General features: G+C 34.5%; 1 protein-coding gene across 8 annotated transcripts; it reads right to left on the minus strand.

Annotated features, from left to right (window-relative positions):
• Nucleotides 1–52: 52 nt before the first annotated feature.
• On the minus strand, nt 53–4,738 carry LOC108216733 (uncharacterized). Of its 8 annotated transcripts, none has more exons than XM_064084061.1 (12): nt 4,340–4,736; nt 4,144–4,177; nt 3,991–4,066; nt 3,220–3,399; nt 2,883–3,124; nt 2,542–2,775; nt 2,093–2,453; nt 1,543–1,787; nt 1,139–1,342; nt 966–1,058; nt 768–884; nt 53–668 (listed from the first exon to the last, which is right to left on the minus strand). In XM_064084061.1, the coding sequence occupies exons 4-12, from the start codon at nt 3,263–3,265 to the stop codon at nt 288–290; spliced, it is 1,923 nt and encodes a 640-aa protein (XP_063940131.1). In that variant the 5' UTR covers nt 3,266–3,399; nt 3,991–4,066; nt 4,144–4,177; nt 4,340–4,736; the 3' UTR covers nt 53–287. The 8 variants fall into 8 exon arrangements, with proteins under 8 accessions (XP_063940131.1, XP_063940129.1, XP_063940130.1 ...); XM_064084059.1 differs by having other exon boundaries at nt 3,220–3,405; nt 4,340–4,735; XM_064084060.1 differs by having other exon boundaries at nt 3,220–3,405; nt 4,279–4,735.
• Between the last annotated feature and the right edge of the window lie 11,829 nt (nt 4,739–16,567).

The raw sequence follows: 16,567 nt of genomic DNA on the forward strand, positions 1-16,567 counted from the left end.
CTGCAACATTTTATCCAAAAAATTTTGCAATTCTACTGTTAAAATACAATACTTCCCAAAATTTGTCCATCATTTCAACAAACCATTGTAAACATACAAAAACCAACATCAAATCCAATTTACTCCAACATCAAATCCACAGCTAAACCAACATAATATCCAGAATCGACCAACTACCAGCAAACTAACAGTTTAATAACAAAAAGTCTAGATATATAACCCCATACTATTAGCTAGTCAAAATAACTTCAAAGAACCAAAGTCTAAACAACCATACTATTAGCAAACTAGAAGCTGGTGCCTTTAGTCATTGGTGTGCCATCGTCATTGTCACTGGCCACATGTGCACACAGCTCTGTAACATCAATTGTGATGTTGGGGTTTGCTTCACCAAGTTTTTTAAGGACCGATGCCAAATTTTGTTGCACCTTCCTGTTTACCTGCTCATCTACCTCTTCTTGGATTTTCTTCACTTTTTTCTCGACTTCAGCAGCAAGGCTTTCCTTAATTTTTGTTGTCAATTCTTTGACATATGTATCCGTTGGAGCAGCAGCTGATAGTTTTTGCGGCTTCTTGCATCTCCCTAAGAGCCAAGTCGGGCCATGCTCTTTATCCAAAAGCATTTCATCAGCAGCCTCCCCGGAATTGATTTTTTTGTTAATTTTATCCTACAAAAGTACAATAACATGAACATAAACGAGCAAATGCAAAACAGAGAAAACTGAAAGGGCAAATATTATGTGTAACTGATTAAGTTAAATACTTACAATTTTCTTTTTCATTGTTTTAGTACTGGTCTTGTACTTGCGTCCTGCATCACGAGTCCGAGTTTTCACAAAAACCTCTGCATCACATGGTTCAGACTCATCTGGGGCATTCTTTTTCTACAAAAATAGATTATACGAGACATAAATTATCGAACAAGAAAGCCAGAAATCATTAATTTAAATTAGATGACCATATACCATTTTGTGTCGAAGCTGTGCGATACTTTTAGGACCAAGAGTGTGAGTCTCGGTATATGACTTGCGGCTATTTGAATTTTTCCTGGCTTTATCCTACAAAAAATTAAACGAAAGTTGAGCAACTTATACTATGTTCCCAAGACAATATTTAGTGCCTAAAATCACAAGTATACCTGAATACTTTCATCATTCCAATATTCCAACAGCAATTTGAACCTCTCAAGTGGAATATCATCAGGCCTATTTTGTAGCCTAATTTCATCAGTTTCAAAAGCTGTATAATGCGCTGCCTTAGTTCGACACTTATACCCCCTCCAGGATGCATGAATTGTCTCAATTGCCCAACTTTCCAGTTCATCGGGAATAATATAGCGGGCCTTGCAAATATTAATAAGAATTACTTTATCGAACTACTCATATAATTCACATTCTCTAATTAAATTTATCATCACCTAACATTTCTATAAGCCAATCAAAATGAAAATTAACTAATTGATGTTCCTAATTCATACTGCTTTGAATTATGCATTACTAATAAAAAGAACAAGAAAATATTGATATATTCAACAATAATTACCTTGACATAATTCCACATAGTTTCCTTCAAATTTTTAGGAACTTTGCGCCAAGTTACATAAGTCAATGGCACACATCGCTTGGCCAGTGTTCCCAAAAAGCTACTCAGCTCAGAGAGTACCTTGTCATTTTCTGTTATGGGTTGGCCCAGCTCATTCATCCCAATCACAATTCTCTGCTCAAAACTTCTTGTATGAACTTTATCCATTCTTGTCTTTCCTCTTGGGCGGTATGGAACTACAACTTCTAATCAAATTTCAGCAGATGTATTATAAGAGTTATCATGTTTAAGTAGAGCTAATAAGAGTTATAAGCTGTTGAAAAAATTCAAAATGGGGATCTTTAATTTTAACTACTCTAAGTTGAATTATAACAGTTATCATGTTTAACTAGAGATATTAAAGAATATTTTTAAAAAAAATTCCATAATTTATCATACTGAGATCATGAATAAGCAATGTGTTTCTTGTATCTCCTATCATTCAACAAAGAAATGTACTCAAACTTGAAAAACTTATATCGAGAAATAAAATAAAATAGGAATTGCTTACCTTCTTCATCGCCCTCTTCTATTTCAGGCATAGATTCTTGAACAACCTTTTTACTTGCATCTGCAAGAGCTTTTTTCTTTTCAACTCTTTCTTTTTCGAGCTTTTCTTTTTCTTCTTTTTCCTTTTTAGCTTCCTCTTGTTGGCGTTTCCGGAGAGCCAAAAAAGCAGTCATTGAACCATTTCCATCATTTGCTTGGGGTATCTCAATTAATGGATTTGCAACTGTTGTTGGTTGTACCGAATGATGCGTCGGTTCCTTATCGCTTCCATCCTCAGTTGTCTTGCTTCCAACATTGGCTCGAGAACGTGTTGTTGGTCCACGTCCCATGACAAGCTTTTTTTTACTTTCTTTCTTCTTTCCCTGCAAAATACAGGGGCATATATCCCAAATAATTAATTTATAATTATAATGCTTGAAACCATAAAATTCGACTCTAAAAAATACAGACCTTTGGTGGAGACACTGATCCAGCAGCATCGCTACCATCATCCTGTGCTGGATCATAATCTTCACTCCCATCCCGCATCTTTTCTTTTTGTTTGTCCTTCGATTCAGCTTTTTTAAGTCCAGCTGATAGCACAGGTAAATTCAGAGCATAATAAACTTCATTATTCTTTTGGATCCTTATAGCTCTCTGAACTTCATACTCTGTCAAGGGTGGGGGAGGAGGTAGGTTTGTACCCTGCACAAGACCATAAAAATGAGTAATATTCAACAAAATATGCATGTGCACCCATTTAACAGAAAAAAGTAATATTCAACAAAATTCATGAAGATGTCTTTGTTAACCTCAGTAACATTCTCTCCCATGGTTTCATCCTCGTGTGGTGGATTTTGCAAATCCAACTTCCTCCTCGCACTTGCCGACTTACTGGTGGCCTCATTGTAATTTTCAAGCTTGTCTAGTCTTGGAGACTTGCGAGTACCCACTTTTGGAAGTTTGTCCGGAATCCCTAGGTTTGCCTTCTTGTTCCTGTGCTGCTGTTGTAGCTGATGAGCCGTAACAAACTTACGTTTGACAGGTTTTTTAGCTACAAAATGGTTAAATTTAACAAAAGAGGTTATATATATGCTGAAATAAAAAGACACCTAAATAATATGTAAAACACAATTAAAGAGTGCAAACCTTGAAGTAGATTATGCCTTGGCCTTATCACTACATGTGGCTGCATTTGTTTAATAGGCTGGACATCGTTATCAATAACGTTGTCCACATAAAAATCAATGTATTCACCATCACCAGTTTTCTCAATTAATGATGACAAATCAGAATCACAAGTTACCAACTTCCATTTAAAAAGCTTTCCTGTCTCTATGTAAACAAGTTACAAATCATTAACAACAATATTCTTTTAATCAGGTAAGTCATACATAGAAATTTATCGCAATTCCCTTAAGTTATATATAGAGTATACATAGAGTTTATGAGCCAAGATAATATGTTATGGCATCTAACCAACTAGCTCACAATATCTACAATGGAATCTTACATGTATGGCAGCAGAGCACAAAAATATACAAATGTTCAACAGAGAATCAACACCAGCTACTCTTAATTGTCAAATTTTTTAAGCTATAAACAGAGCATACATATAGAAACCACAAAACAGAGTCATAACTGGTCACCAGAACAACCTATTTCAAGCATAAATATTTAATAACAAGTCCTGGACACATACACTTACCACAAAATATCAATCAAATGTTAACTAGTAACAAATATTAACTACAAAATGCAACAAATAACAAATGCCACAAAATGAAAACAACAAAAATTCATAAAATGCAATTCCAAACCCCTAATAAAATCAAAAATCAGATAACTTCCCTAATAAAAACAAATAACAACAAAAACAAACCCAAAAACTCAAAAATGTTGAAGCAGAGAGGGAGATACCTGTAGCAAAATCTTTAAACTGAAACCCTAATTTTAAATCCTTTAAATGAAATCCTTAAAATCAACCGAAGAAGCCCTGAAAATAGAAAATAGAGTTAGATTAACAGCCCCCACTATATACAGATGAAAAAAATTAAATCAAAGCCACCATACCTAATTCCAAATGCAAAGCCTCCGCTGAAAATACCTGAAATCAAAGATAAAGTACGATTAGATGTAGTTTAAAAGAAGAAAGACCTGTAAATGGAAGAAAATAAAGAAATGAAGCCCTGATTTAAAGAGAGAAACCCCTAGTTAGGAGTATCAAAGCATCGAGCCCTCAAACCATGCCCTAACTTGAAATCCAAACCTGAGATGAGAGAGATGTGCTGATGAGAGACCAGAGAGACCAGAGCGACGAGAGAGACACGGTGAAAAGAGAGAGAGGCGACTGTGGGGGGTGAAAAGAGAGAGGGAGAGACGAGATGTGGGGGTGAAGAGCGAGAGAGGACTGTGTGGAAAATGAGAGAGATGACTGAGTGTGAGTGGAAAAGGAAGTGAAAAAATGGGGCGGGGTGTTAGTGAAACAAAGTCCCGCTGCTTGTCTGATTTCACCGGGAACCACGCCCGCTTGTTCAAATAAACATATATACATATATTTAGTTTATATTTTATTTTTTTGTTTACATTTTATTTTACTTTTTAAATAAATAAACATATATTTATTATTTAAAATAAAATCATTCACCTATTAAATTATTTAATATTTTATATAATTTTTTATATTTTTATTTTATATTATTACATAACTTCTATTTTTATTTTTAATACAAGTAATTACTTTTTTCTTTAATTTTAAGTTAAAATATTATTTTCACCTTTTAATAGCTTAAGCTAACATATTTGTCTCCATGTTGCACCCTTAAACACTTTCTAACAAAGGCAACATCCCCTTTTTGGCTAAGCTAACATGAAAAATATTATGTTGCGGAAGGGTGAAAGTAGTGTAGCTAAGGTAACATTTTTTAGCAACATTTACAAAGGTCGCGTTGCGATAGGCCTTTTATGGCGTAGTGTGAGAACCACAATCACATATTTATAGGCTTTCATAAACTAACCATGGTTAACGAGTTCGTCCTGGACGACTTGAGTTCGTCCTGGACGAGTTCGATTTATCAAAATAAATCTAACTCCAATTGTATGCAAGAAGGGGCGCAGGTTCTATATACACACATATATATATAACAAAGCTGCGCTTTGAACATATATATGTGTATATATAGAAAGTCAAAACTTGCGCTAGTCAATTCTTGCGCCTCAACATATCTTCACTGTTGCCGTGTTCTTTCAGTACTTGGAGAAATTCCAAGTAATCAAATGTTGCGCTTGGATGAGTCAAAGTTGGCGCCAGGTGAGTCAAACGTTGCGCTAATACAGTGTAACACTGTATATTGCCTTGGACAATATTTGTAACTTGCGCCATGATTGTTGATTAGAGGAGCAACATTTGACCAGGTCAAATGTTGTTCCAATATAGTGCATCCCTTGTAGAGTTGTGACTTATAAATTATTCTAAGTCACAAAGGGTTAGTGCCAAGAGTTGTTAGTAGAGGAGCAACATTTGACCGGTCAAATGTTGCGCCCGGGTCAAATGTTGCGCCTGGGTCAAATGTTGCGCCCGGGTCAAACCTTGCGCCTTGGTCAAATGTTGCGCCATAGAGTGTGCAAGAGGTATATGATGACTTAGAGAAATTCTAAGGCAAATATGAACTTGCTCCACCATTGTAATGCTTCCCCTGTTATCTCTCATCTCTTGGGGACGAACTTTGACTTTGGTCAAAGGTTGCGCCTCAAGAGTGCTATGTCTTCACTGTGATGTACTTAGAGAATTTTCTAAGTGAGGAAGAGCTGTTGACTTCGGTCAAATGTTGTTCCTCACATAGTAAGAGCTTTCCTTGTTATCACTCCTTTGACTGAGATTGACTTGAGTTTGCTCCATCCATATATTTATATTATATTCATAATATTATATAAATATATGTATAAATAAAGATATATATATAAATGTATATAAATAATATTTATATAAACATATAGTAATATATATATATATACATATATTTAAATATATTCTCATATATTTAAATATATATAATATACATAAAATTATATGTAAATAAAAATATAAATATATATAGGGATATATATATAATTATCTATAGATATAAATATACACATATTTATGCACATAATATAATATATATATACACACTTAAATATATAAATGTTTATGTAAAATATAAATACATATACTATATACATATATATTTATTTAAATATATATACATATAAATATACATATACATATGTTTAAAAACATATATACATATATATTATATATATTATATTTAATTAAATATACATATATACATATATAATTATATTTGTACATATACAAATATATAAGTGCACACATATATAAAATGTCACTTCCTGATATGGCTTTCTGTGGAAGCTTTGACATATGGCATTTGAGCAGTAAGCTTTGGCATAGCTGGCATTTGGCTTGACTTGGCTTTGGAACAAATGACTTGATATGACTGGATCAATTCTTCGATCGATAAATACTTTGCAAAGCTCCGTACGTGATGACGCTTAGTGCACTGGTCTGGTTCACAAGCGACTAACACTGAAGTTGAACATTGTACCGTCTTTGTCAGCAACCATTGATCAGTCGGTTCCGGGTTAGTTTATGCTTCAGTTTGTTGATTATAAATAACCAACCAAGATATATAGAAATATCTTGCTTCAGGGGTTGCACTGAAATCTTTCGAGTACTTGGACAACATCTTCATTGCTTCCACAATCTTGAATACTTCAATCTTTATTCTTCACTGAGGCATGAACATATTAATGAACTTCTTCCAGTGAACTTATTCCTTCAAGACTGTAGATGGCTTCTTCAACCTTTGTCTTCGTATCTTCCGATTCCGGTGCAGGCGTAGTGTTATTTACTTGTCCTTGTTCTATTGTTGAGTTATCATCCCTATGTAACAGATAGGGTTGTCTTTACATTTAGACTTACAATCTCCCCCTATTTGTTTGTTAATCATAACAAGCAAATCCTCTGGAGGATAACTCAACTAACACTAGAAAAAGTAAAGTCCTGGACTAGTAAATAATGCTACAAAGTTTCTGGATCATATAATACATTTCCAGATTTCATGAATAGAAATAACAGATGTGCATATCACCTTCATTTCTCTGGTTTTTGCTTACCTGCCAGATAATCCTCATAGTCTGTCTTAAAGAGAATTCAAAACATTCCATTATGCAAAGAATAATCAGCAGCTTTATTGAATTCTCCAGTGGTAATGAATAAGTTCCTGTCTACCACTTACTGAAGAATAGATGTATCACCTTATACTTCTCCTCCCGTTACCTTGATCAGGTTCCCCTTAGTGATAAGTAGTTGTCTCCCCTTAGATGAAAGATCAATCCTCCTCCTTAGTTGAAAGAAGAATCTCCCCCTCAGTAGTACACAACTAAAGAGTAGTTTAATCCCCCTTAGTTGTAGACAATAGAAGAAAGCTAACTTACTTTTTCTTCCCCCTTTCATATATTCTCCCCCTAAATATATTCTCCCCCTTAGTTGTGGAATCCTCCAAGGATATGTGGTATCAAATAGGTCAAGGAACATGTACAATACTTCCTGTACCAAAAGATAATCTCCCCATAGAGAACTAAACAACGCTAAAGCTGGGGTCGAAGAAAGAGTTCAGAAGAAGGGTTTACTTTGATTGGGTTGGTCCCTATGCTGAAAGAATAGGTTCCAAACGGAAAAGTAATGAGTAAAAACTAACATTCCAGTAACAACATCCACTTTGTCTTTAGGTATAAATTTGGTAATTAGTGGGTGTCTCACTAAAATGTTCTGCAGGTGTATCACTCAACACTCAATTTTCTCTCGGTTTTTGGGTAAGGGTGTCACTCACGAGTTCTGTAAGTGTATCCCTCCACACAAATACTGAGCTTCCAAAATGCTGAGTACCTGCAAGAAAATCACCTTAGCCACCCTTAAAGGGGGTCACCGGTGGTGCAATGGGAGTTCGTAATTCCCAGTCCCTGTAGACTCATCAGATAAATCCGAATCATGGTCCACAAGTTGCCAACCACTAAGTGGCTTATCCAATTAAGGATCCAGAGTTGTTTGATCTGGGAGGTTAGACAAAGGCATAATTATGGCAAAGGCCTAAGTCCTCCTCAATGTCTGTGAAGACACTTGATTCAAGAGAATCATCAACCATAAGTTCACACCGTGAAATGGAATGAACCGTAGTTGCTTCCGTCAATTCTTTCAACAACTTGTGAGCTTTCAATACCAATTATTATTATATGTACCTCACAAGTGTTTCACTCTTCTCAAAATCCTATGTGTTTGCACTCACTCATGCTCACATATTTCTCATTCTGATGTCTCACTGGTTCTTCTCAGAATCTCACCAAGTGTTTAACTCTCAGTGTTTGGCTCACAGTGTTTCTCTCAGCACTCAAAGTATGGTCTTCTGTACCTGCATGAGAAAATCACCATAGCCCCTTCAAGAGAGGTCACTGGCGGTGCAATGGGGTTTCGTAAATCCCCGATCCTCAACCGACTCATCAATAAATTGACTCATAGTCAGAGAGTTGTCGATCTCCTATAAATAAGAAATCCATTCCGATTGGATCCAGATCTGTTCTTATCTGGGGAGGGAGACGAGAATCCTGAAGATTTGGCAATTGAGATCCTCGTTTCCTCCTTACATCTGTAAAGGCATCAACCATCTTATCTACCGTAAAATGGTAAATGAAAAAGTTGCTTCTGGAACAAAACTTTTAACCTTACTGTGCACTCTCTTGTATTGTGTCCATAAGATTTTTTTGTTTAGGCTCTTCATCAGAGTGATTACTGATGATGTGCTTGACTCAATACAAGATGCTCTGGCTGACGAACGAATTTCAATGGACTCATCCTGTTGAGAGAATGATTCCAGAGACTGTTTTATTGCCTTTTCAGCTCTATATTCTTTTGAGAGAATACAGATGAGCAACAGTTACCTCAATTTCAAAAACACCTTTTCTTCTTGAGAGGTAGAGCTGTGGGTACACTATCCCTCACATCCTTATTTGCTGCAACGAGTACAGTTTCTCCCTCATTGACTTTTTGTTGAAAAGTTCCTTATTACTCCAGGGGGAAATTTGGGATGTGTTCTGAATTTGGATTTATAGTCTGGGATAAAGATTGTTGGTTTTCAACCTTATGACTATCTAGGAAAGCCAAGAGGCTGATTAAGTTCCGAAGAACAGAAAGAGATATAAATGCATTTTAGAAAATCTATGATTTTAAATGAAAGCAATTGCATTTAATCTTTTGAGAAATAATGAATCAGTTATGATTGTAAAAAAGATTTTCATAAAGAGTGACAATCACAACCGATGAAAGAATCAAAGCTTTCCATTAAAAACTGGTTTGAGTACGAGAGTCTGAATCTATGCATAAAAGGTTTAAATGAACTTGTGTTTGAAAAAGACACAGACTCCTGTTTCTCACTACAATTTAAAAAGGAAACAAGAAAATTTATGCGCTACAGTGTATAAAGCATTCACCACAATAATTAGTGAAAAGGCCTCATACTAGCACATTGTCAAAACAGACGCTGCAAGTGACAAAGATCACCAAGTACACAAATACAAGATAATCAATGTCTCGTCCTATGACGCTGCATGTATAGATGCAAAATATTCTAAGAAATATTTATGAGATAGAGTAGTGGATACCAATTGTTGAAATCTATTGATAAGAAAATTTCTTTGAAGAAACTCACCACTCCAGAACATAAATATGAGACAGAATAAAGATTATGTTGTCTCCCTTGTACTCAGAATATTAAGCACCTAAAATATATTAGCACCAGTGGTTTTAAGAAATATGCAACAATATTTCACCAGTGCCAATACATCACAATCAATTCACAAATAAAACATCAATAAAGCATCAGAAATAGATACCAATTAAATATTTCAAAAATGAATTAATCATGCATCTATTATTCTATCAAAGTCAATCATGAAACAAATAAGCATATAATTGTCATGGATCACAATTTAACTAAGATAAAATAATAATTACCTACGCAATATCATATAATTATCATATCAGCATATAACAACTAAAATCATGACAATCATACAAAGATATACGCAAGACCGAGGGAAAGTTGAAGAAAAGTTCACGAGTCTTACACAGATAATCATTAAACATAAGTGAACTCACACAACTCCTCACAGAAAATATTATTACTTAATATTAGTGATCTACATATAAGCATGCAAAAATATCACTAACACTATAAGTATCACAACTAATGCTGTTAGACATGAAACAAAATATCAATTAATAAATCATCAAATATCCAACACAAAAAGTTATGCTTCAAGTATATACACTAATATAAATGGATGCAGCCTAGAGAGAATCTAAGTAACTCCACAAATACTAGTATATCATGACTAAATTCTAACTAGATTCTAACCACATACCAATTACTGATACAAGTCACAAGTCTAGAAACAAATAAGTCATGCTTCAGATTTTATACCTATAAAAATGAATTCAACCTAGAAAATAATCCTAAGTATGTTCACAAATACAGATATATCACGACTAGATTATGACAAAGTTCTCTACTAGATACCAATTGTTAAATAGGTATAGATCAAGAAAGATAACATAATTAAGTCATGCTTCATGTCATCTCTAATCATTTAAATCATGAACAAATAAGTCACTTAATTGTCATGCAACACAATTTAAATAATTTGAAATAACAAATACTCATGCTAAAACATATAATCACCATCTAAGCATGCAAATCAATAAACATGGCAATCATATATAATAGCAAAAAGCAAGAGGTACTGGATTTTAAATAAATTCACAAGTCCTATGTATAGACAATTTAATACTCATGAATTCATTCAAGAAATACGATAGACATGCTCATGAAAGAAGTAATGCCTTATAGAAAATATAGTATGTGATCTACTTGCAGTGAAGTAAAGTGATAAGTTGAATACCTCTGAGACTTGACATTTCAGTTGATGTACCTTTCTTGTACTGATCAAGTCAAGTGGTTGTTGGCATAAGTCTTGGCAAGTCTAGAATCTTCCAAAATGCGCATATTCAAAAGATCCTTGACTTCCTTTTATTGCCATCATTCTTTAGGCTAACTAGTAGACCATAATGAATTGCAACTTTCCAACAAACTCATCATATCACTAATCTGCATTCACTTAGCAATTATCTTGCACAAGTGACGTTAGTCCACATATAATATAATCATGGTATCACAGCACAAATAGTATATTGTATGCCTTGTATCATGAGAGGTAATAATTTGGATACCAAATATGACTCTAGCAAATAGATATTCAAATAATATGCTAGTCAGAAGTCATACCATGTCCGTGACGATCATCGGGTGTTGGATAGCAACTCATAGAGAGCTGGTGAAGAAAGAGAATATAAATTCCGTTGGATCTGCAACTGCAAAGTCCTTGAAATGTTGCATGAAGCTTCATCCTCTAGCTCACTGTAATATCCTGAACCCGAGTCTCGTCAATGGCGCTTTAGTTCAATTTTGAAGGTTGTTAAGTCCTCTAAGATGTAGAGTCCTGAACTTGAAGATTCTATTTCTGTCATCTTCATAACCTTCTCTTTTGAAGTAACTCTAAGCAACCAAATTGGCTTGTCTCTCGTAACAGAGCCAAAAACATCCAGTTGGAATCTGAATATCCGACAAGTACTAGGTACTGAATTGTCTTTAGGTCAGGGTATCAGAATCCACACAATCTGCTTTCAAACTGATTGAGATCATCTTGATGTGCAATCACTCAATCTGGATCCCTTTAAGAGCTTCTGAATCTTCCTCAAGTTTCACTTCAGATTGAAACCCAAAGAAACAACATCCTTTCACAATAGCTCTCCCAGTCTTCACTTCACCATTAGGAACATTTAAGAACTAGAGAACCCAGGAATGATATTGACTTCAAACCTTTTGTCTAAGCAGATACGTTCTTCATATGTCCTGTTCATCTCCAATGTGGTGTTGAGTTTGACTAGTGGATCCACCAAATGCTCCCCCTAAGCTGTTGCTGGGATTTTCTTAACAATCCTTATCCTTGCAAAGAGATTCTGCTTGGATTTGAATCATCATAATACCAATGATATCACCTTTAACAGCTTGGAGCAAAGTGTCGTTCAATGTCCTGTCCAGACTTACAATCACCTTCTGTTGATTAATCACAATCACCTTGTAGACTGTAGACTCCATAGAGTAGCCGAGGAAAGTATTCTTTGATCTTCAAATGCAAGACTTTCAAAGAGGCATTTTCCTCCAAACACATACCAAGAGTTAGTGTTTGCTTCTGATTGGCCACTAACAAGAATGGTGCCTTTCTGGATTTATCAACGAGCAGGGTTCATCTTGATCAACCTTTATTTGTGACGTGTTGTCCTTGAACACATACGAACAACACAAAAGAATCTAGAGTAGTCAATGATCTTCGCAAAAAGATATTTGGCTTTGTTGTAGACATGACATTAACTGATCCGTAGAAATCCATACGTATCATCTGAAGCGGCTCAGTAATATTGATCATATCTTTGCTTCTGTGCGATGATCCTTCGACTTCCCTATTGACATACCTCATAATCTTCATCCATAATGAATTCCAGATGAGGCAGTCCTCTCACCAAATCTCTTCTTACTAATAAAAAGAGCTCCTTGTTTTGACATACAAGTTTGAGAGCTTCAAGTGCCATAGCTAATACTCATCTGATGAGGCTTTACTATCGAAATAGCTCACTCTATCTTTAGTTGAAGTTCCATATTAGCTACGAGCAGATTCACATCTTTCCTGATTTGAGATAAAGCACTATTCCATGAACTGACATAATGTCCTTTGTCAGAGAACAGTCTGATACTCAGAATTTGTGTGCTTTGACTCTTCCAAGAAAGATATACTTCCATGATGACATTCCAGGAAAACAGGCCATGTCCCGCAAGAGAATCTTTGTTGTCATCTTTCAAAGATTATTGACGGAACTGCTCACACGATCACATTTGCTAACAGGGTACTTTTTGTGAATCATATGATTTCAGCTACTCAGCAAACAGAGTGCACCAAAAATCATATGGATCATATGTAACCTGCAATCACAAATGGAAAGAGTTCTATGGTCCCCAATCATAACTGGGTCCGGATGGATTAGAGATTTTTCTTTAACAGTGGTAACAACAGAAGCAACCTTAACATGCTAATTCTTATCTAGACATTGCCCTAATGTGATTCTCAAACATGCTTTTCTAAATTCAATGCAAGTACAAAGAAATGCATTCATGACATGAAAATAAGCAGACATGATGTTGAATACACATGGCAAACAATCAAAGATAAGACAAGAGCAAGACATGCAGTTATGCAATTCAGAAGATTCAGTGCTCTCCACTTAAACCAATTAACACAAGTGCAACAGGTATAAAGTAGAATTACATATATTCAATAATCTTCCAAGAGCATATGGATTAGACACAAGAAATTAATGATCACATTATCAATTCATACTAGTCCCAATCTGTTGTCATATGGCATTATTCTATCTCTATTACCAAAGTCAGTTTTAGATCTAACATGAAGTTCTAAAAGTTCTACTGACACAAGGTAGACATTCCATCATAGAACAAAATAAAATCCTTAACAAACAATACAGATAAATAAGCAAATCTAGTTAAACTAGGGAATCTGAAAGTAAGTGTTTTAACAAAGTTATATATGCTAGAATCATAACCCCTAAAACTAAGAGTCGTGTTCCAAAGGAAAGCTTCTAATCTCACCATTGCAAATGATCAAATCCTAAATATTCATACACATGTTAAGAATCTGCTAAAGACACATGCACAAGATTATCATCAAGCCTAGTAACTAGAACAGTCATCTAGCATACCAGTTTAACATTTTCTACTGTGATGCTATCATGCTTGTGCTTGTGTGTTAAACAATTCTACTCAGAGATTTATAACATGCTTTGAATATAAAGAAATATGTCGTGCATAGTTAGAAAGAATTCGTACCTGAGATGTGCGAGTTGAGTCATCTTCAGAGAATGCTAGGATAGCCAGATAACCATAATCATCCTTCTCATCAGCAACTAATCCAGCTCACACCTTTCCTAAAATAGCATAAGAACTTGTTGTGATGTTTCTTTCAAAACATCCACTTGAATTTCAGACAAGCCCTATCATCCTTGTTTGTCGAGGCTTCAATATATATAGCAACCCACCTTTGCTAAAGATACCAAACAATATTGTGTGTATTGACCAACTCAGTTTTGAAAACAACCTCCTTGAACTGAACCCTGAAGAGTCACCACTTGAAACCAATGGATTCCATCTGAATCTGACATGACTAAACCTCTCAGACAGTGTTATGCTAATCCTTGAAGTTCTGTCCTCACATTCTCCAAAAGTGTTAACTTTCGTCGACTTGAGCTTCCTCAAATTCAGTAGTTACAAACTCTTCTGTTCAATCCTAAGGTTCTGACATAAATGCACGAAACTGATTTGGTGAGGTAGTAACTCGATAATTATATCCTTAAACCTCCACAGTTCTCTGACTTTGGTTCAGTTGATTTTGGATGGATTTAGCATTGATACAATTCACTGAGTAATTGTATATTCCTGAATCACTGAGTTAGATTGAAATCCCTTGAAGATTCTTCTGCAAAAACTTCTCTTTTCCTACTACTAGTGGTGCCATTCAAAGTTGACATTCCGAGCCCTGAAAAGACGCTTCATTGTAGATGTAGCAAATTCCCATCCTGATCTGGTGATCTGATAATCAAGTTGGAGTAATTACTCAGATCAAGGCCTGAAGTACCTTCTTCAAAATCCACTTTTAGCAGTACCAAATTAGTCTTCAATAGAATCTTCTTCGAATCACAATCAGCTTTGTCGAACATAGAAAACTGCTTCTAATAATCCTTTGAGAAATCAATTCGATTGGGTCATCAATGTACTTCCATTACCGGTTCTGAGAATCTGGTATTTGAAAGCCCGGTGTTTGTCTTGTAATCTGTCATCCTGATCTGTCTCAACTAAATGTCAATTTGATTTGTCTTGGAGTAGAATAATCAAAAAGGTTACGGGACACTTGATTATTTAAACTAAGTTTAAATTATAAAGAAAATAAATTTAAAAATAAGTTTTAAAAGATGGAAGAAAATAAAGTATAAAATAAACTTAGTTAAATCTATAAACTAAATTTAATTATATTTAAAAAATAAATTCAAATAAATTCATAATAAACTGAATAAGTTTAGAATAAATTTATTTCAAATTCATTTAGTCAATATATTAAAATTTATTAAATAAATTTAATTTTTGAAAATATTCAAGTGTCTCGTCTCCAATTAAATCATAGCTTCCAGAACAAATTAAATTGAACCGTTGAACTTGAACTTATATCCATAATCAGTTAAATCCTCTTAAATTTATATTATAGATTTTAACTTAAATTTAAATCATAAACTATACAAATTTAAATAATAAATTTATAAAATTTATGATAAACTTAATAAAGTCTAAGAGCAAACTTTACAAGTCTAAAATAAATTTAAACAAATTTATTAAATGAATTTGGTAAAGTTTATAAAGTAAATTTAATTAAGTTTATATGATAAATTTAATTAATTCATAATAAACTCAATTAATAAGTTTAAAATAAATTAAGTCAAATTTATAAAATAAACTTATTAAAATTTAAGTATAAATTTATAAGTCCCAGTCCAAAGTTCAGTATCCGACGGATAATCCTTGCTTAGGCCTACGGACAAATTCAGCAACACAAACCGGAAGAACATTTTCCTTAATCAAATATCGAAAGCTAGGTTCTTGATTTTCCGTACGATAAGGATCCTGATTTGTATATCAATCAGCCTCGCTCTGATACCAATTGTTAGGTCCAAAGTATCGTAGAAGGGGGGGTTGAATACGATACTCACTACAATTTAAAATTCTTTCGAATCTTGCGGATAAACAAATTGCAGTCCTGTAATGAGTTTCGTGTTCCGGATATATTGGGTCGGTTCCTGAGGATATGAAAATATTAAACCAACATACAATATTTTCCAAGGTATATCTGTATATTGATAAATACCTCGAAGGTGTTATAAATCCAAACCCGAAGGTTCGGCTACAATGGCCACTACTCTCAATATTACAAACTCTAACCAATACTGATATTTCTATTACAAAGCTAGGCTAGGGTGTGTGTATAGTGGGAGTAGCCGTGCAGAGCACTTGGCCATTTCATCCCGAAGGATGATCTGTAAATTGTGAGAACCACAATCACATATTTATAGGCTTTCATAAACTAACCATGGTTAACGAGTTCGTCCTGGACGACTTGAGTTCGTCCTGGACGAGTTCGATTTATCAAAATAAATCTAACTCCAATTGTATGCAAGAAGGGGCGCAGGTTCTATATACACACATATATA

The sequence above is a fragment of the Daucus carota genome, chromosome 9 (genome assembly GCF_001625215.2).
Source record: "Daucus carota subsp. sativus chromosome 9, DH1 v3.0, whole genome shotgun sequence".
In the NCBI taxonomy this organism is placed as follows: Eukaryota; Viridiplantae; Streptophyta; class Magnoliopsida; order Apiales; family Apiaceae; genus Daucus; species Daucus carota.